Source organism: Mirounga leonina, unplaced genomic scaffold (genome assembly GCF_011800145.1).
Source record: "Mirounga leonina isolate KUSES-001 unplaced genomic scaffold, KU_Mleo_1.0 Mir_154, whole genome shotgun sequence".
In the NCBI taxonomy this organism is placed as follows: domain Eukaryota; kingdom Metazoa; phylum Chordata; class Mammalia; order Carnivora; family Phocidae; genus Mirounga; species Mirounga leonina.
This window is the reverse complement of record NW_023270389.1, coordinates 35983266-36005223: the sequence shown is the minus strand read 5'-3', so window position 1 is coordinate 36005223 and position 21958 is coordinate 35983266. Positions and strand designations below refer to the sequence as shown.

At 44.9% G+C, this 21958-nt stretch overlaps 1 protein-coding gene across 1 annotated transcript in view; it reads left to right on the top strand.

Moving 5' to 3' along the window:
* KCNH1 (potassium voltage-gated channel subfamily H member 1) overlaps positions 1 to 21958 on the top strand; it is a 364126-nt gene that overhangs the window by 246116 nt on the left and 96052 nt on the right. The window contains exons 8-9 of the mRNA XM_035010480.1: positions 6463 to 6662; positions 11973 to 12225. Of these exons, the coding sequence (XP_034866371.1) occupies positions 6463 to 6662; positions 11973 to 12225 (453 nt within the window). The remainder of the gene's footprint in view (positions 1 to 6462; positions 6663 to 11972; positions 12226 to 21958) is intronic.

Here is a 21958-nt window from a genome sequence, read left to right as displayed (position 1 = left end):
TGTGAAGAATTTTATTTTAAGTGATTAAAAAAAAGCTGACTAGAAATAAAAAGTGTCCTTATGATGCTTATCCTTCCCTCACCCCATCCACCGCTGTTACCACCCTCCATATTTACTTCCTTTGCTCTTCTGTCCCCTTCCCACTCCCCTCCCCTCTTCTCTTCCCTCCCCTCTCCTTTCTTCTCCTCTCCTCTCTTTCCCTTTAATTTTCACTTTAATCTGCTGGAGGCAAGTTTAAAAAAAGAAAGAAAGAAAATGAAGTAACCCAAGAAAATTTCCTTGAAATGTAGGCCATAAATTTCCGGATTGAAAGGACTTATTGAAAGCCCAGCACAATGGATGAGAACTGAGCCACAGCAAAAGGCACACCATTATGAATTTTCAGAACATTGTGGAAAAAGAGTTTCTCAAGAGGAAAAAACAGGTTCAGTATGAAGGATGAAGGATCTGAATGCTTTTGTCTTCTCAACAGCAAGAGAAGACAATGGAGGCATGCTTCCATTGAGAAACGAGTGGAATGATTTCACATCTAGAATTCTACCCCTTGCTCAGCTAATAATTGATTGTAATAGTAAACATTAAGTCTCAAAAATTTTGCTCCCATATACCCTTTCTCAGAAAACTATAAAAAGATGTCTTTTACCAGCAAAAACTAGTAAGCCAAGAGGGTGAAAGACATGGGATACAGGAATCAGGGGATCTAACCCAAATAAGTGAAGCTCCTTCCCAGGGTGCTGGGGCAGGGTCACCCATACAGCTGGCAACGGAACAGTTCAGAAGCCTCCAGGAGAGATTTCTTTTTTCTTTTCTTTCTTTCTTTCTTTTTTTTTAAGTAGGCTCCATGTCCAGCATGGAGCCCAATGTGGGGCTTGAGCTCACAACCCTGAGATCAAGACCTGAGCTGACATCAAGAGTCAAATGCTTGGGGTTCCTGGGTAGCTCAGTCATTAAGCGTCTGCCTTCGGCTCAGGTCATGATCCCAGGGTCCTGGGATCGAGCCCCGCATCGGGCTCCCTGCTCAGCAGGAAGCCTGCTTCTCCCTCTCCCACTCCCCCTGCTTGTGTTCCTGCTGTCGCTATCTCTCTCTGTCAAATAAATAAATAAAATCCTTAAAAAAAAAAAAGTCAGATGCTTAGCCAACTGAGCCACTCAGGTGCCCTCAGGAGAGATTTCTTTATGGAAATGAAATTGATAGGCTAACTAACGAATTTTAATATATTAAGAAGAGACTTTATTTGTGGGAGAATTTGGAGTCAAATCAGTGATAAGTAAACTAAACAAACGAAAAGACCATTATTAGCTATAGGAAAAAGGAAAAGTGACCTGAATATCCTATGTGGCTTAGCTGTGAATATCTCTCATCCAGTTACAATAATATCTGCACAGATAATCATCTAGCCGAGATGATGCTATAACCACGTTGGAGGATGGGACAATGGGAAGAAGTGTGGGAAATGAGTGTGAGATTGGAGGGCAGTGGGGGGGAGAGAGCTAAATTCTCAGAGGCCAACAGATAATTCCTAAAACTGAAATATAAGGACATGGTGATTTGAGAATGACCTTGAACTATGAAGATCAATGATCAATAGCAAAACAATCAGCTTAATATAATGGAAAATGGGTGCTTCTGCAGAATGGGAAATTGGGTGAAAAGAAAGAATATCTAGGGGAGTAAAGAATTCAAAAGATGTTTTGGCCATTTAACTCTTTATGTGTATGTGTATGTATACACAAATAAACATGAAAATTTAAAAAGGGAAACAAAAATTTTTGCCACCCTTTCCCTGAACTCCATACAGCAACTTTTAATTGAGGGCCAGAGAATACTATGTTTATTTTTCTTTGAGTGGGACTCACGGCTCTTGCTATGATACAGTGTTAATTCTAAACTGCTCAAAGAGAGAAAGAAACTTGCCCTTAGGCAAATCAGCATTTTGCCCTGGGATTGAGAAAGGTCTTTCCTACTGTGGGGGGACCCAACTAATTCACATTTAGAGTCACCCAGGGCATCATCTGCCCTGTGAGGCTCTGTTAAGCAGGGACATTCCAATCTCCCTCTCTTGCTCCCCACATCACACTCAAGTATCTATCTATTCAGGTGATAGCTGGGCTTATATGTAATCTCTCCCAGTTAGGTTGTGAGTATGTAAGGCATAATGCTTTATTTAGAGATACCAATAAATAAAATATATGCATGAAAAATGTATAACCTCACTTCATATAAAATTAGACAACTGGCATTGAGCGGATTGTCCATTTTTAATAGTAATAATGTTTCTAATAGTAATAATAATTAAATAGGGCCCTCCTGAGGACCTTTAACCTTCTAGAATGTCTCAGAAGTAGACTGGCATGAGAACAGCCCTGGGTTGTAAATGATAGATGTGGCATCCTTGCCTTAATGGTCTGACCAGCACACCAGTGCCTCAGATGTGAGTCTCGTTCTTAAGCCATGGACAAGAGAGCTATTCTTACTGTATTGACTTGGTGTAACTATATTTTTAAGCTCAAAATTCAGTTAGTTTCCTGAGAAAGGCACCTCTTACTCTTCATGCATGACCTCTGGTTCATTGTGGACCAGAAAACAGAGCTGAGCCAGGACTGCCATAGAGGCTTATCGAGTTAGAGTCAGACTCGCTGGGAACAGGGGAGCCAGCCCGGGCCCTGGGAGGCTGGTTCTGAGAACACTCGGTGTTGCAGGAAGCAGGAGATTTGACCCTCTTGTGTATGAGCTTATTTATGAGCTTCCAAGGGCTGTCTGCATTATTCAGGCTTTGACTACTTTTGCTTTTATTTCACTTCTTTTGTTCAGATGGATACCACTCCCCGGTACTTTTCTAGAACTGGCAGTGCTCTTTCCAATCCTCATTTATAATTCTTCTCAGGTGGAACTTTGTCCTCAGTGTCTTGGGCAGCCATAGTCAGCCCTGGTGGACAGACTACTGAAGATTTCCTTCCCTCACATCTAGATCCATACCTTTCTCTCTGATTTTTTGCCCTCTCAGTCTTCAGCTAAGCCTGAGTAAGATCATTTGAAAGAAATTATTGTGGCCTCTCCATACAATGAGACAGTATTCATCAACAAAATGGAATGAACCATTGATACAACAACATGGATGCATCTCAAGGGCATTTTGCTAAGTGTAAAAAGCCAATCTCAAAAGGTCACATACTGCATGATTCCATTTATATAATGTTTTTGAAATGGCATAATTAAAGAGAAGAGACTCGTGGTTCCCCGGAGGGAGCGTGGGTATAAAGGGGGAGCACAAGAGAGATTTCTACAGTGATGGGACAGTTTTGTTTTCTGAATGGGGAGCTGCTTACATGAACATACACAGGTGATAAAATGGCACAGTTATGCACATACTTCATAGCAGTGTAAATCTTCTGGTTTTGACATTGTCCTCTACTTCTATAAGATGTAACCAATGGGGAAGTGGGGTGATGGGTATACAGGATCTCTTTGTACTATCTTTGCAGCTTTCTGTGAATTTATACTTATTTCAGAAAAAATGTTTTTTCCCTTAAAAAAAGGAATGAAGTATTCATAATGCAACAATATGGATGAATCTCAAAATAATTACGCTGAGTATAAGAAACTAGGCAAAAAAGTACAAAGGAAAAATATAGATGAATTGTGCTACCTCAAAACTAAAAATGTTTATGTGCAAATACCATCAAGGGGGTATTATGCTAAGCGAAATAAGTCAATCAGAGAAAGACAAGTATCATATGATCTCACTGATATGAGGAATTCTTAATCTCAGGAAACAAACTGAGGGTTGCTGGAGTGGTGGGGGGTGGGAGCGATGAGGTGGCTGGGTGATAGACATTGGGGAGGGTATGTGCTATGGTGAGCACTAATGAAGGGGGGGAAATCGGAGGGGGAGATGAACCATGAGACTATGGACTGAGAAACAAACAGGGTTTTAGAGGAGAGGGAGGTGGGGGGATGGGTTAGCTTGGTGATGGGTATTAAGGTATTAACGTATTGCATGGAGCACTGGGTGTTATACACAAGCAATGAATCATGGAACACTACATAAAAATTTTTAAAAAAATAAAAATTAAAAAATTAAAAAAATTAAAAATTAAAAAATTTTTTTAAAAGAATGTGAAAAGACAAAAAAAAAAAAAAGAAAAGTGAAAAGACAACCCATATGGTGTGAGAAAGTATTTGCAAATCATAACTATCTGATAAAGGGTTTATATCCAGAATATATAAAGAACACTTACAATGCAATAATAAAATGACAGCCCAACTGGGAAATAGGCAAGATTTAAGTGGGCATTTCTCCAAAGAATAGATAAGAATGACCAATAAGCACACGAAAAGATGCTCAACATCGTTAGCCATCAGGAAATAGCATATCCAAACTAGGATGAGATAGCTGTTCTCACTCCTTAGGAGGGCAGTAATCAAAAAGACAGATAATAACAAGTGTTGATGGGGTGTTACAGATATTTGGAACTCTCATACACTGCTGGTGGGAACAGAACAAGGTGCAGCGGCTTTGGAAGACAGTTCCTCAAAATGTTAAACATAGTTACCAGATGACCCAGCAATTCCACTCCTGGGTGTCTACCCAAGAGAACTGAAAACATGTTCATGCAAAAACTTGTTCATGACACTTCATTACAGCATGATTCATAATAGCCAAGAAGTAAATGACCCAAATGCCCATGAACTGATGAATGGATAAATGAAATGTGGATTATCGATATTGTTGAACATTATTTATTCAACAATAAAGGGGAATGAAGTAACAAAACATGCTGCAATATGGATGAACCTTGAAAACATTGTGTTAAATGAAAGGAGCAAGTTGTAGAAGTTCATATATTGTATGATTTAATTTATATGAGATGTCCAGAGTAGGCAAACCTATAGAAACAGAAAGCAGATTACTTGTTGCCGAGGGCTAGGGAATGGGGGTGGAGTGGGGAATGACTGAGAGTGGGTAGGGGGTTTCTTTGGGAGGGGGATGGAAATACTCTAAACTTAGACATAGTAATGGTTGCACAACTCTGAAAATATAATAAAAATCACTGAATTGTACACCTTTAAATGGATATATTTCATGGTGTATGAATTATATCTAAATAAAATGTTTAAAAAGAGTACATACTGTATGATTACATTTATAGAACATTCTTGAAAATGCAGACTAACCTATGGTGACAGAAAATATTAACAATCACTTGGGAACAAGAAGAAGTGTAAAGGGACCTGACAAAACATTTTGGAAAGTGATGGAAGTGATGGAAGTGTTCACTGACTTGACTGTGTGATGGTTTTGTGGGTGTATACATATTTCAGAGTTTATCAGATTGTATACTTTAAGGGTGCCGTTTATTATATGTCAACAATCACTCAATTAAAAAAAGCAAAAACATGTGTGAGCTTCACAAATAATAATATATGTATTATTTATTAAAAAATAATTTGACACATATTTATTGGGTACTGGTGTAGTGTTAGCTCCTGGGGATACAATGGCAAAGAAAAGATGGGTCCAGCCTTCAAGCAGCTCATACAGGCACAAGCAAAGGAAGATGCATATGGTTGCAAAATGGTTTATATACCATTTCGAGCCTAGGAAGTCATGGTCACCTTCATGGGGAGGATTTCTGGAAGTGACAAATGGGAGTTAGAGGTAGAGGGTGGGGTTTGTGATGACATAGTGGGCCTCCTTCCTGACACTAGTTTAGGACGAGCTGTAGTAAGTACTTGTTACATCTCAGAGGTCCTTGATTTTATTTTTGCCACATACCGTCATGCTCTTCTCCCCAGGAGCCACATCACGGTGGAGTGGATTGTTGTACTTACATGGACCTTAACAATAAGTGTGAAGCCAAGTTATAAATAACATCCTTCGTCGCTCTTGGCAGACTTGCTATTATTTCGTTACTTGTGATGATGTATTCAAGGTCCGTCCTTCCACTACATTGTGTGCAGTATGAGAGCCAGCTGAGTGTTTCCTACACCATCCTGTCCTCGGCAGGTAGCGTAGTTCTTCGCACGTTAGCAGGGCTTGAAAAAGATTACTTGCTGATAGGTTAGGAACTGGGCTGATACAGAATAACACATTTGACTGGTGGCCTCAGGCATGGCTCAAACTTTTTGTGGCAAGAAGTATAAAGCGGTCTCACTGCTCATGTTTCTCCGTCCACCCCTCCACCCCCCGGCCACTGCCCTCTGCCTCTTAGCTCTGGCCGCAGTCATGCTAGTTCCCGTCCACCCTAGCCCTGCCTACCACCTGTTTGTCCTAGTGGCCTGCTGTCAGGTGCCTCTTTAATTGGGTCCACTCCCAGAGGCTGCTGGGTGAGGTTCTTCTGAAGAGGTCAGGACAGTCTGTCCTGGAGAGGGCAGCTCTGGCCATTGGCCTGCTCTGGGCCAGTTGGGCATTCTTGGGCCCTGGCTGAAGGCCCACTAATGTGTTGTCTCCTCCTCCTCAGCGCTTCTGTATGCCACCATCTTCGGGAATGTGACGACCATTTTCCAGCAGATGTATGCCAACACCAACCGGTACCATGAGATGCTCAACAGCGTTCGGGACTTCCTGAAACTCTACCAGGTGCCAAAGGGCTTGAGTGAGCGAGTCATGGATTATATCGTGTCCACCTGGTCCATGTCCAGAGGCATCGACACCGAGAAGGTAAGGAGGGCGATAAACTCAGGTGAGCCCTGTGTTGGCTTTCCCAGAGAGAACTGAGGCGCTCCTAGGGCAAGGGGTTCTCAAACCTGGCTGTGCATCAGAATTCATTTGGGTAGTTTGGGGTTCCCACATCCTACCTCCAGAGGTTTTGGTGGCTTCCAGATCAGCTTGGCTCAAGGATCAGCAATTAAGAGATTAAGAGCCATTATTTAAGAAACTGGAAAGATAGTCTGTGTCTCCTGGAGAAGAGAAGCATTAGAAGTCTAACTGTCTGGAGCAGAATTTCCCAGACTTGTGTGATGATAAGGCTCAGGGCCATCCTGGGGGGAGGTCATCGTCATGGCTGATTTTCCTTTGGCCTCAGGCTCTGAGATGGTACAGCATAGCCACAGGTCTGTTTTTTTTCAAATTTTCGATATTTTGTTCATCGGGGATTTTTTTGCATGAATTTTTATTTTTAAAAATACTGTATTAAACTATAATTTGTCCTGATTACTGAGTTTTTAGCCCAAGGCTGTTGCCTCACTGTAGTCTCAGCTCTGATAAGATTCCCAGGATTCGTGGTCATTAAACACAGATTCCCAGCCTCTATCCCAGATGTATGGAATCCAGATTTAGAGGAGGGGGAGGTGTGAGGAAAAAACCTGCATTTTTAACAAGTGCCCCGGTGATCCTATTCATCAGACAAGTCTGGTGAATACTGTTCGAGGGCTTGTGCCTTACTCCTCATTGGCTTGAGGAAAACATCAGTTAGACATCTCTCTAAGGCTAAGATATCAGTTTTCCCATCTGTAAAATGGGAACAGCCATAAATTCCTATTGTTCTCTAAGAGTTGCATTATTCTAGATGAATTTCAATAAAGTGAAGAAACTTTGGGGGCTGGGAAGAACAGAGAAAAGATACAGTGGACTTCCTATTCACTTCTCAGTTATCTCCTGTGTATATTTTCTATAAGCAAACATGTTTTCCTGGATCTGTTTTTCTCTGCTTCTCAGTGTTTTCCACCCCACTTCTCCTTTTACTGCCAATCTCTAAGTACTTGGGGAATTCTGATTCCTTTCATTGTCAGAATAAGAAAAACAGAAAGATAATGCTGTTGCAAAAATATAACACATTCAAAGCCAAGTTCAGCTGACTTTGGATCAGCTGTCCTTGCTCTTACTCTTCCTCCATTAGAATAGTTAGCTGAGAGTTGACAGTTTAAAAGAAAAACTTGAACTCAATTTAATTGATTCCCACTTAAAAGGAACGATAATTCAGTTTTGTTGAAAACCGGCCATAATCACAACAGTAACATACTAAGCTCGCCACCGTAGCCCCAGGTACCATGCCTTGAACGCACATTAGGAACAGATACTTATCGCGCTCTCTGTGTGCTGGCCCCTCATTCATGCTTCAGTGATGCTCCACGGCAACTCTGAGAGGGAGCCGCTGTTATTTCGACGCAAGAGACGAGGACACAGAGGCCCAGTTTGTTTTGTTAACTGCCTGTGGTCATTGAATTAAGAATGGCAAAGTCAGGATTTGAATCTGGTTTTGTCTGACTTGGAAGCTTGTGCTTCTCCTACTATTACTTTTTTTTTTTTTTTTTTAATTTAAAACATGTACTGGAGGGAAGAAGGATGAGAAGATGAGTCCAGATGGAGTTGCCCTCATTTCTCACCCGGGCAGGGCGTCAGTCGGGTGGGTCTGAGTCCCTGGCTTCGCCAACCTCCTGCTATAACTGTGTCTGGTGCTTTTGCTTCATTCAGCGAGGCACGTAGGTTCTGTGGGTGCCTGGCCGCTGCTGGAGCAGAAAGCAACTTTGATCTCTCAGCCCTGGAGATTTTCCCAGGAGCCAGGGTAGATTTGTAAATCTGGTTTTCTGGAAAGAAGCCCTTCCCCACCCCACTGCAGGGCTGGGCTGGGTGGCTGCCCATGGGAGACAGCACTGGCAGTGTTTGCCTGCCCTGCCCCTCCCTGCTGCCTCACTTTCCTGAGAGGCTTTGGGATTTGCCCCAGGTACTGGCCTTGGTGGAAGAGGGAATACTGTGGCAATTCACTGCAGGGCCCAGCCTAGCCTGGGTGGTTGCTCTTCCTGGCAGAGGCTTGGGGCAGGCAGCTGCTGGGGAAGGGTCCAGTCCCGTGGTCCCCTCCATCCTGGGTCAGAATGGTCAGGGATGACCATGGGAGCCTAGGGGTGTGTGTCTGGGGGAGGGAGAGGCGGTGCTGGGCTCCTCTCATTTGACCGGCAATTAGCTGGTGACCATGAGCATGTCGCCTGTTCCTCTGAGCCTCAGTTTCCATGTCTGTAACACATGGACCCTAGGTGCTTTTTAGTACTAAGGCCAACCTCCTAGGCCCCCTCATCTATGGCCTTCTGGACTTCAGAGCCTCCCTCAGCCTGACCCACTGCTCCGCTGTGCTAACAACATCAGAAGTGAAACCTCACATGCACTGAGCACTCGTGTGTGCTAGGCGTTGCCCCAGCACTTTCCACATACCAGTTCACGGAATCCTCAGAAGAATTCTGTACTCACATTCAAAGCTGAAGACTTGGGAAAAGAAGCTAAGTACGGCTTCAAGTTCGCAGGAATAGTAAACGTTAAAGTCAGGAATTGAATCTGGGTCTGCCTGATTTTAAAGTCTATTCTCTCAACCATGTGTCCGTCCTGTCCAGCCTGGGGAGTTTCCATGAGCCTCCATGATGACATTTCCCTGTGGCCTTTGAGGTCCTGAAGAACCAGCAGAGATGGTCTCTCCTCAGGACCTAACAGAAGGGAAGGTGCCCAGGAAGGGGTCTGCAGCTGAGAAGCATTCAGCTCAGAGAGAAGGATTCAGGACCCCCTAAGCTGCCCAGTGTGGAGCCAATAGGAGAATGATGGAGGTGCCTGATGGCCATGGCAGACCAGGTTGTTTGACCCCCAGCTTCCCTCTCCTCACACGTGCTTTCCAGTGGATCCAGGAACAGGGCCAATGAGTAAAACGTTGTCTCCATGCCAAGGCCTCGTTCTCTAGTGGCCTCTGCCAGCAAAGCCCAGCCCAGGGGAAACCAAATATTGAAAGGTGAACTTACCTGGAGAACAAATGTTGGTTTTGAACTGCTGGGTACTGTTTTGACATGACATGCAAGTGTTCTCCAATCCCTAGTGTTCTGCTTGGGGAGAAAGGATCCAAATTCAGTCTGCATTTCTACAGGAGTCTTGTTTTTCAATGAGCCGGAAGGAGGGAAACACTTAGCAAGTGCTCAGTCTAAGCTTTGGCTGTCTGAATTCTCCTGTGCCTCGGTCAGTGCTCCGTCCCCTCTCGAAGAGATCCTGCTTACTTCCTCAGCATCCCGCCACCCCAGAACGAGCAGGAAGAGGCACACAGAGCATGGGGACCAGTGTGTACGGAGCCCCTTTCCCGGGTCCTGGCACTGTCCCTGGGGTAACGTACCGGTACATGTCATTTCACTTAATCCCCCCGAGCCGGTGTGAGCAGTGTGCATTTTATAGGAGAAACTCAAGTGTAGAGTCGTTAGGCCACTTGGAGGGGAAGGAGCTGGGATTTCGACTGTTGGACCTCTTCTGTCCACGGACTCGCCTCCATGCAGAGCCCAAGGGTGCCTGTGAGGGTGGGGTACGAGCAGCATGGTCACAGGCAAGGTGAGACTTGCACAGAGTTTTGAAGGAGGCTGAGAAACGTCCAGATTCCAAGGTGAACTCCAGGCGCAGAGGCAGATGGCCTGCGTGAAGCAGAGAAGCAAGGGTGCAGGGGAAACCAGCACCCCAAGGAAATGTCTTCATTGAACATGTTTGATTTTATGCCCCCAGCTTTGCTCGCTAGGGTAGGATGGGACAAAGGATTATTTTAAGAACACTCCTAATTTCTCTGGAAAATTCCACTTGAAGGTGTCCTACGTGTTACTTAATGCTTGCTATGGGAGGGGCCATGCAATGGTTTCTTGTAAAAATTTAATCCAGGGAACTACTTCTCCCCCTAGAAAAGGCTAAGAAATTTTCCTTTTTTAAAAGATAAGACCCATGTGACCTCTTACAGTTCTCACTGTGCCCTGAGTTTCTAGATGCTAAGAGTGGAATTACAAGTACCTTTGTTTTGGGCAGCCGCATAATGTAGGAAATGGTTAGTATCTAAACTCTGGCTCTGACTCAAACTACCTAGTTTGCGAGCCCAGCTCTGCCATTTTCTGGCTGTGCAACTTTGGGGAAGTTATTTATCTTCCCTGTGCCTCCCAGTTCCCTTATCTGTAAGATGGTAGCAGACTAGCACTTACATCAGCGGGTTATGTGAGGATTGAATTAGCTATTCAGTGCACATAACAATAATGTAAAATCATTGCTAAATTTCACTTATTTTGCTTATGATTTGTCTCCTCCCACGAGATGGTAAGTTACACAAGGGCAAGGGTTTTTGTCTCTATTGTTCATGGCTACATCTTCAGAGCTGAGAATTATTCCTAGTATATCACAAGTGCTCAGTAAATAAATATGAAATGAATGAATGACTTAAAAGCACTTAGCAATGACTGGCACAGAGTAAGTGCTCACTAAATGTTACTGTATCACTCTCTTTAAGCCACACACATATTCAGACCATCAACAGTGTGAGCTCCACCTTCAAAATACATCCTGAATCGGACCTTTCCTCACTGCGTCCCAGTTCAGGTCCCCTCACTGCTCACTGAGCTGCCTGCAGGAGTGACCTAACCCAATTCCTTGGCTTCATCCTTGCCCCCTTATAGTCAGGGCCCCCGAACTCAACTCTCTAGCTGTGGTGATCCTCTTCAAAGATAGCCTAGTCTTGTCCCTCCCCTGCTCACTATCCTCCAGTGTGTCCCCATCACACTCAGAATAAAATCAAAGGCTTTTCATAACCTAAGGTCTCTACGTGCGTGCGTACTTGGCATTCTCCCGAAACTTCATCTCCTATCCCGTGCCTCTCTTTCACATTGGTTCTTGCTCGGGTCCCCTCACAGCTTTGACCTTGCTGCTGGAATGTTCTCTGACACATTTTCAGGTGTCAGCTTACATGTCACCTCCTCAGACAAGCCTTCCCCAACTATCAATGTAAAGAGTCCCACGTACTCCTAGCCCTGACTTTCTGGCCCTTCTTCTGAGCATTTAGCACTGATTTCTGTGCCCGCTGCTTACTGTCCCACAAGAGGGTAAGCTCCACTGGGACAGGCACCGTGGCTGTCCTGTCTTCCCATGCCTTGAAGAGTGCAGTCTAGCCTGGTGGGGGTGACGTCCACCCCTGGGGTCGTCAGGGGCCACGGGCTGGGGAGCATAGTGAGGACCCTGACGCTGTTTCTTCCTGTGCCCGGCCAGGTTCTGCAGATCTGCCCCAAGGACATGAGAGCTGACATCTGTGTGCACCTGAACCGCAAGGTGTTCAAGGAACACCCAGCTTTCCGGCTGGCCAGCGACGGCTGCCTGCGGGCCCTGGCCATGGAGTTTCAGACAGTGCACTGTGCCCCGGGGGACCTCATCTACCATGCAGGAGAGAGTGTCGACAGCCTGTGCTTTGTGGTCTCCGGCTCCCTGGAGGTGATCCAGGATGATGAGGTGGTGGCTATCCTAGGTAAGTGTGTTACCTTTGCTGGGCATACACCTCTGGGGCCCAGGGTTGGCTGAGCTACTGAGCAGCTCAGTGCCACTGTGGCCTCCAGCCGGGGAGAGAGTGCTCCTCAGGGCAAGGCCAGTCGCTCGCCTCTATCCAACACACAAGTATTTGAGTGCCTCTGCTGGGCCAGTCGCCGTCTCAGGCACTTGGGGCATTTCAGTGACAAAAATGGGTTTTGTCCTCAGTGGCTCCCAGGCTGCTGGGGGAGAGGAGCAAATAAGCAGCCACTTGCATACAGTGGAAGAAGTATCTAACTCAGTACTCAAGTGTCTGGAAGGCTTCCTGGAAGAAGTGATACCTAAGCTGAAACCTACAGACTGGAGGCGTGAAGGGACAAGGGCGTGTCCTCAGCAGAGGGAAAACACGAGCAAAATCCCCGCAGAGAGAGAGCATGATGCATCTGCAGAACCGCAGTGCGTCCCCTCAGCGCGGCCAGAGCAAAATAACGAGAAGGGCCACGGGGAGAGACGAGGCTGGGCGGGAGCTACGTGCTGCGCAGATCATGGCAGGCTCTGGGAGCCACGTTAAGGGACTTGGACTTTACTTTGGGGAGCCAGTGAGGGGTCTAAAGCAGGAGAGAGGCCCAGTCGGATTTGAACTTTAGAAAGATGACTGTAGTTACTGCTTGGGTAGTGACTGCAGGGGGATGGCTGTGGTAGGGAGAGGAGGTTGGAGACATGCTCTCCAGGGGCAGGTGGATGGTGCCCCGAACTGACACTGTGGTGGGCAGATGGAGAGAAGCAAATGGAGTTGACTCACTTAAGAAGTCGAATCAACAAATGGTGGATTTGCTGGGGCTGGGGGCTGGGGAGAGGGAAGAGTGGATGAGGGCTGCAGGATTTCTCACTTGGATAACAAGGAAGCCCGTGTGCCGCACACTGAACTAGGGAGTATGGGGGGAGGAGTGGGGTCATGGGGGGACATGTTGGTACTTGAGCCTTTTGAGCATCAGCGGCCTTGAGAGAGTCATCTGATTGCCTGAGGCGGCTACAGAACAGCTCTTTACTGGGGCCATGTCTAGCTCTCCGAAGGGACCAGCCATCAAGTACCAGCCATCATTTTGGTTATCTAGTCAGTGCCAGGCATTTTACAGACATATTTTCATTTAAGCCTTACAGTAAATAAATAAAATATTTAAAAGAGTGATTTTAGGGGCACCTGGGTGGCTCAGATGGTTAAGCGTCTGCCTTCGGCTCAGGTCATGATCCCAGGGTCCCGGGATCGAGTCCCGCATCGGGCTCCCTGCTCTGCGGGGAGCCTGCTTCTCCCTCTGCCTCTCTCTCTCTCTCTCTGTCTGTCACGAATAAATAAATAAAATCTTTAAAAAAAAAAAAAAAGAGTGATTTTATTATCCCCATTTTGCAGATGAGACAGTGAAAGCTCAGAGAGGCTAGGGAACTTGCCCAAGGCCTCACAATGCTTGAGATCCATGGGCCAGCATCCTGGAGTCCCTCTGAGTCCAAAACCTCTACTCTGATCCATTTCGCACTACCGCAATCCTAATGATAGTTTATGTAGTTTGCTGGCCCATTAAGTTGCCAGGCACTTTACATACCTATCTTTACATATGATTTCTTAAGAAACTGAGGCAGGGAGAGGTTACATTATATGGAAGTTAGAAGTGAGATTCAAATTAAGTAGCCAAACATACATAGTATACACACACACACACACACACAAAGTCCAAACTTTGTTCCTGTTTGACGTCGGAGTGCATGGTATGCAGCCTTCCTCTTGCTCCCCTGGCCCCAAACCAGCTTGCCCTCTTGACTACATTCTGCTCAGGTTAGCCCAAGGATGATTTATGTTCCTTCAGCATGAGCTGGCTGATGGTCAGTGGGAGCTTGGGATAGAGACTGAGTGTGAGGTGGAGGCTGAAACTGTTCTTTGCTAAAATGAAGGTGTGGATTCCTGCTCTCCATTGAACTCTGCAGACAGGGTTAATCTGTTGCTAGCTGTCCTCATCCGCAGAGAGCTGAGATTAGACTATGTGTAGGAACAGTACACATGAGGGGAACAGCCGTTCCTTTAGCACGGCAGTGCAGGGGCCATTTATCCCTCCCTTTAATCCTCATCGGTGTCCTTGATAAAGCGGACTTTCCATTGGTAATCGCTCTTGGGATATCTACCTGGCTAAGAAGAAAAACCAGTGACTAGTGAGCTCTTCTTTGAGTTGGAATTGGATTGAATTTGAACTGATCCTTTGGTTAAGGGCATCTTTCACCTATCTCCCCTCCCCCCCTTTAAAGATTTTATTTATTTATTTGTCGGAGAGAGAGAGAGCACAAGCAGGGGGAGCAGCAGGCAGAGGGAGAAGCAGACTCCCCGCTGAGCAGGGAGCCCGATGCAGGACTAGATCCCAGGACCCTGGGATCACGACCTGAGCTTAAAGCAGATGCTTAGCTGAGTGAGCCACCCACGCATCCCAGCCCATCCCTCTAATTGATAACTCACCAAATGCCTTTCCAAGGAATCTCTGCTGGTGACCGGCACCATCCCCCTCACATACGCAGTCGCAGGGCATCCTTGATGACCCACCTCACACAGCTGTGTGTTAGGAGCTGGGGTTGGACAGTGAAGCCTGGAGGAAGGACAGAGCTGCAGAGGGCTTGAGGAAGGCAAATGACGGCTTCCCAGCGGGGTCTCATCTCTCCTCAGCCTGGGCTTCTTGCAGGGAAGCCGACCAGGGTTTGAGCCACCGTTGATTTACTTGGTCAGTTGACTGCTTCTGCAAACGCTGCCCTCTGTCTCCGGTCCTCTGCACATCCTGCCTGCTTAGTTAGCAGTGCGGACGGGACCTCGGGAATCACTCAGCAGCTTCAGATTCGGGGCAGTTGTTGCCCTCAAGCTGTCCCGACTAGAAAAAGCAGGAGTGTCCCCAGGAGCCAAATTAGGTCCAAAAAGTAGGTCCAAGCTTGACATCCTAAGAATCCTGTAACATTTCAAGATGCTCTTGTTCTATAAAAGGATGTGAGACAAGTCCTTTGACCTAACTTGACCTCTGGGCCAAGAAGCATAAGATTCCCAGCTATTTGCTCCCTGGAAACTTAAGTTCAGAGTTTTGTTGTTATTGCTTCTTCCTAAATAGAATATCTTTTGCTCAATTTCCTGAAATCCAGTTGTTCGTGCAAAAGGGGTTCAGGTGACAAATGGTTGTTAGAACTAGATCTCTATTGCCTTTTGATGCATCTCAGTTCAAGCCAACCAAAATTTACTGAACACCTCCTACTTACCAGGCACTGTCATAGAATTGGGATTATCAGTGGACCACAGATTAGCCCCCTCCCCTTCCAGGAGCTTCTACAAGTGCAGGAGACTGACACGGTGAAAAAGGCAACAGTCGCACTGGTTGATGAAGTGTTACCCCTCCTGGAGGGTCATTGGACAAGTAATTTTTGAGCAGGTGCGGTACTGTATCTAGTGCTCCAACGAGGAAAAAAATGAATAGGCAGGGAATCCTTAGTTATCACAAAGTGGGAGGCTTTAGAATAAAGCCCAGAGCTCATCTGTCGCATTTAGTTGTCTCTCCTGTCTTGTTATCAGTTCGCTCATTTACATTCTGCTAATTTGTTTCTTCCTCCCAGTTCTAAGATTCTGGTTAATTTTAGCACAAGAATGGGGAAAAGAGTCTGTATTCATAACTGAGGGTGTTTAATAAGTGTTAAAAATAGAACACTTTCTAAAAAAGTTTTCTAGGAGAGTGTTTGTCAAACTTTCTTGATTCAACTCACCATAGGAAATGGTATATTGTCTCGTGAACGAATAAACACATGTGCACACGCAGTTATATGTCAAGCTCAGTGCTTAACTCTTGCCGCATGTGATGCAACCTGGTGTTTTCTATTAGATACCATTCTCTTTCGTTTAAAAAGAAATTGACATCATGACTCACTAAATTGCTTTCTTGACTGACGCAAAGCCTGCAGCCTGGTGATGGGTATTGAGGAGGGCACATTCTGCATGGAGCACTGGGTGTTACACTCAAACAATGAATCATGGAACACTACATCAAAAACTAATGATGTAATGTATGGTGATTAACATAATAAAAAATTTAAAAAAATAAAAATAAAAACGGGGTTCCCCCAACGTCAACAATACCTCTCTTGGACTGCAAGCCTTGCTGGCCCCTGAGGGCAGAAACTACACCTGGATCATCTCTTATGATCTCCTTTTCCTCTGATGTTCTTTGCCTTATGTGTGAGAGGACACCTTTCCAATCTCCTTTCAAATTCTCTTCAAAATCACTCATGTCGAGGGATGGGGTGACTGGGTGATAGACACTGGGGAGGGTATGTGCTCTGGTAAGCGCTGTGAATTGTGCAAGACTGTTGAATCTCAGATCTGTACCTCTGAAACAAATAATGCAATATATGTTAAGAAAAAAAAAAAAAGAAGAAGAAGAAGGTAGCGGGAGGGGAAGAATGAAGCGGGGGAAATCGGAGGGGTAGACGAACCATGAGAGACGATGGACTCTGAAAAACAAACAGGGTTCTAGAGGGGAGGGGGTGGGTTAGTCTGGTGGTGGGTATTGAGGAGGGCACATTCTGCATGGAGCACTGGGTGTTGTGCACAAACAATGAATCATGGAACACTTCATCTAAAACTAATGATGTAATGTATGGGGATTAACATAAGAATAAAAAAAAAAACAAGGGAAAAAAAATCACTCATGTCTTTTCAAATTTAGTTTCTCGGCTCTTTGAAGTAAATTCAAGCCTTCAGCATGTGCATTTTATTCATTATATTTTTAAAGGAATTTTCTTCCAATTGGTGATAGCTATCAGAATAAAAAGGCATAGGTACCCATTTTGACCCCACCCAAGTGGTGGAGATGCCCACATACCTGCAAGTACGTTCTTATCTTGGTTCTGTGACACTTGACCAAAGTAGAGGAGTCACGGACTTTCCTCAGGGCTCTGCTTGAGTGTAGTCCATCGTCCTGCATTTCCGTCTCACAAATGCAGTGTTTAGATTATCTTGCTTCCCTGTGATTTAGTGTCCCTATAGTAACTTCTATGGGTTTTGCATTTTAATACTTAATTTGTATTTTAACTGTGGATCCATCTTGTGTCCTTTCTTTTTGTTTTGTTTTGTTGTGTTTTTTTTCATCCTCTTGGGCAAGGCAGAGTCTTTTTTGCCAGACTGCACTGAGGGGTGGAAAGAGCCCTGGGCCCAGAGCTGGAGACTTGCCCATAGCTCTGGATCTGCACGAACTCCCTGCAGGAGTGCCCCCACTAACTGACGGAATCTCGGAGTCTCCTGTGTTTCTCCTAAGCCCATCCCACTGCGTCAGTTGTACGTTTACTCATCTGTCCCTCCTGGGAGCTGAGATCCTTTGATTTCCTATCTTGAGCTTGGCCCAGCGTATGGAAGGCACCAGGGCCCATTTGCAGAATTAAATTGAATTGAATTGAGTTTAATTGAATTGAGCCAAAAGGCAGGGAGAGACTGTGCTCTGAAGGGCCCCATGGTCTAGAATAAGGGTCTGGACTTTATCTTGTGGGGATGAGGAGCTCAGAGAGAGTTTCAAACATGAGTGACATGAAAATTTGGGTCCCACAAATACAGAGGCATAGAGGCTAACTAGGAGACTCGGATGAGAAATGATGAAAGCCTACGTATGGTGGTGGAAGGGAGATGTGGGGATGAGCTGGAGCCCAGAGATATTAGGGGAGGGAGAAGCTCCAGGCTGAGGGAGGTGAGGGGAGGGAATAGTTTCTGGCAGCTCGTGGACAGGGCTGGAGGAGGATGAAAGATGAAGGATTTATTCTACTGAGTTTGCAGCATCTTTTTGGAACAGATCTAAGCATGGCTCTCAACTGGTGGAAACTCTTCTTGACTTGTAGATGGGCCAGAGCCTGCCCAATGAAAGGAAACAGCCATGGGGAAGACTGACAGGCAGGCCCTGGCCCATCATTCACTCTGAATTAACTTACGACTTGAGGTCCTGTCACTATTGAACTAGGATTTATGTGTAGCTTCTCCTTACCTGTACATGTAAAGTTGTAAATGCTTGTTCACAGGTGAAATCTTTCTTTTTGTAATGAACACCCCCTTCTCATGGTTCCTAATTTGGAAGACACTCTCATCTTTGCTTAGTTAGCTTCTTTATGTCCATTGACCTTGGATGGATATTAACGTGGCATTTATTTACTTAGCAACTATCCCAGCGTAACGGGGTGTTAATCTCTGCAAGGGTGAGTGGTGTAGAGAAAATCCTTGTCTTGGATGAATGTTCTATTCCATTTGGGGAGACAAATGCATGATTAGTGACAATAAGTAACACAGGTACTTCTTTCACTAGACTTCCTGGAGTGAACAAGGACATACTCATGGAGGAGGCAGGAGGTGACTGGGCTTGGAAGGACCAGTAGGAGTGTTTGGTAGGCTGAGTCTTGAAGTGGGAAGAGCAGCATAAGTCCATAGAGTCATTAGAGGTGGTATTATGTGTAGGTATATTCAGGGACCCAGGTGAGTAGGGTAGAATGAGAAGACTTTCCATGTGGCCAGTGGTTCTCAACTTTAGTGAACCTAAGACTCAGCTGGAACACTTGTTCACAATGTGGATTCCCAGGTCCCTCCCCAGCTCTCGGTTGGAGTCTGGGAATTTGCATTGTGAACAAGCCTTCCCCTCCCCTGGGTGGTTCCGTTGCATATGGTTAAGGACTATACCTTGATAAACATTGCTTTAGGCAGTCACTCCTTGATGTTTTCGGTAGAGTGGGGTGAGATGATGTTGTAGAAAGTATAAGGCACGTGCTAGGGCACCTTTTATTACATTAGCCTAAAGCATATGCAACTGCCCATTTTCAACTATTTCTGACCTGCCAAAATGGTAGAATAAACATCTTGTGATCTGTATGAAAGGGGAGGAGGGCCTAGCCTAGGATGGTGGCTCTGTGACGGTGCAGCCAGGATTTGGACACATGAGGTAGGGCATTCTAGATGGAAAGAATAGTGTGAGCTGAGGCCTGGGGAGTGTGTTGTGTAACCCCAGGACCAGTGCTTGAGCTAGAGCTGAGAGCCCCGAGGGGCAGCAGGGGGGCATGAGGCCAGAGAAGCAGGTCAGGGCTCATCTGTGGACATTTCTAAATGTCAGCATGAGGAACTAGGCAGTGGGAAATCACTGAAGGTGATGGGTAAAGTATGACACCATTAGAGTGGCGATTTGTAAAGATTAATGAGCTAGACACAGAGCAGGAAGGGAAGGCAGTGAGTGACTGGCGTATAGTAGAGATGAGAGGTGGTAAGATATGGGCAGTAGAAACTGAGACAGAATAGGGTTGCCAGATCAAATACAGCACAGCCAGTTAAACTTGGATTTCATATTAATGAGTAATTTTAGCTTAAGTATTTCCCAAACACAAAATGGGATATACATATGCTAAAAAAAGTATCCATTTATCTAGGATTCAGATTTAACAGGGTGTCTTATATTTTTATTTGCTAACCTTCGATGGGAGGGACATGTTGATGGACATTCTGGAAGGAGAGTCTGAAAGGTTGTATAGAATAGGATGTGGGGTGTAGCCAGAGGGAGGTGAGGGAGGTGATTCTGTCATCCCAGTGAGTTGGGAGATGGAGGCACTGGAACAGACAAGGCTAAGTCAGGAGGAAGACACGGTGAGAGAGAAAGGTGATGAGCTTGGCTTTGACTTGTTGCATTTAAAGACCAGTGGGGTATCCGAGTGGAGTGCTCGGGAAGGTGCGTCTGGAACTGGGAGAAGAAGCCAGGGCTCAAGACAGAGATTTAGGATTCAGAGGAAGGAATAGGAAATAGGAAAAACAAACCAACAAACAAGAAAGGGTGTGGAGCGAACACAGGGGGTCACATTCATTTTCTGAAATGACCAAGTATTTCAGAGCGTTTTAAAAGAAATGGGAGTGTAGCCATTCAAAATGTTCATGAGGAATTTTAAATGGGATTAGAAGCTCTTCTGATAAGTAAAGTAAGTAAAATATAATTTTTAAATGCTATATGATCTCAGCTATGTGGGGGGAACATGTATAGATAAAAACCCACAAATATCTCTACCCACATGTCATAGTTGATGTCTTTAGTCTGTGAGGCTATAGGAGATTTTTGTTTTCCTTTTTCATATATATATTTGTCTTTCAAGTCTTCTTTAAAAGAGCATATTGCTACTTTCAAAATTAGGGAAAAATTTTTGTTTAATTTAAAGTGCATCTTGAGAAAGTCAGCTTTGTTCCATATATTCTTTTGGTTCTTAGGATACCATTTGAAAGAATAACATTTTTTTCAAAAAGAAGTCTTGACAGCATTTCTTTTGTTATTTACTGGTCCAGTCAGAAAAAAAAGATGACATTTACTTAGTGGGTACTACCCAACCCCTCCCTCAAACGCTTCTTGAAAAGGAGGATGGCTAGGCAGTGAGGACAGAGGAGCTATCTAACCAGGATTTTAAAAAGAGCAACAACTGCATGTAAAACCCTCATTATTTTAGAGATGGAGGAGCTGAATCCTTCACAGAGTGGCTTCCCGAGATGCTTGTGAAGTGGAGGGGCTGAGGGAAAGGTCCCCCACTTTCTGTGCTACCATCTTTTGGAGTGCCCAGCCCCACATGGCCCCATGGACCTGGCGTAGCTGCCGGGAGAACATGACCCCCAGGCACCATATAATAATGTCGCTTGCTCACGCTCAACCCAAGGAGAGGAGGCTATGTTTAAGTGTCTCTCTAAACACTCCAACCAAGCATTAATATTCGTATAGCTTTTCCATCAACTGAAGCAATTATATTAAATCCACACTCCTAGGGAGAAACTATCCTATGAATAATCTAGAACTTCAGAAATGCAAAACATTTGTGTCGGGTAATGCCTGCAGTACTTGATTGAGGCGGGGCGGGGGTGGGGACCAGGTTCTACTTCCTAATTCTGTTTTTGTTTAAGCAATTAAAAAAATTGGTTTGCAGTCTCTGAAGACACCGGTAGTTAGCGGAGTCAATAGAGCTTTCTAAAGGAAACTCTTCTAACTTTAGTGCCCAGACAGAGGGGAATGGTTAAATAAAAAATTATGGTAAATCAAGGCAGCTGTTATGATGACGATGGAAAAAGTTTTATTGGGACACGCTTTGAAATGTTTTAAATACAATGTTAAGTGGGGAAAAAAGCAGAGTATGTCGCTCTATGTGCTGTAACCTCAACTGCATAAAAGTGCATGTGCAAGCAGAAGAAAGATGGAAAGCATACCAAAACGTTCATCAGTTTTCTAGGTGGTGGCCTGCAAAGCCAATATTTTCTATTTCTCAGTATATTTCAGTCATTTTCTGCAGTGCGCACAGAGTCTTTTATAAACAGGAAGGGAAAGAAAATCAAGTCAACTTGCAATTCTTATCTGTAGTGATCTTGGAAATTCTCACCTGCCTTCAGTGAGAGATTTGTGATCTATTTACTTAGCAGAGACACATTGGGCTAATGTAATCTAATTGCAGTTGCGAAGAATAGAAGGAGAGTGTCGGGATGTTTCCAAGCCATCACTTTAATGTAACCATTGCCGAGTGAGCCCCATTCAAACAGAGATGCCAGTGTTGTTTGCTTCTGCTCAGCGTAGTCTCCCCAAGGAAGGCTAGTGACCTACATTTGGGTGAAATTTTAATTCCTTTAAGGAGAGCATTTGTATGATAGGGTAATTTCTAACATTCATTATCTTTACATCTTCTTTTTAAAT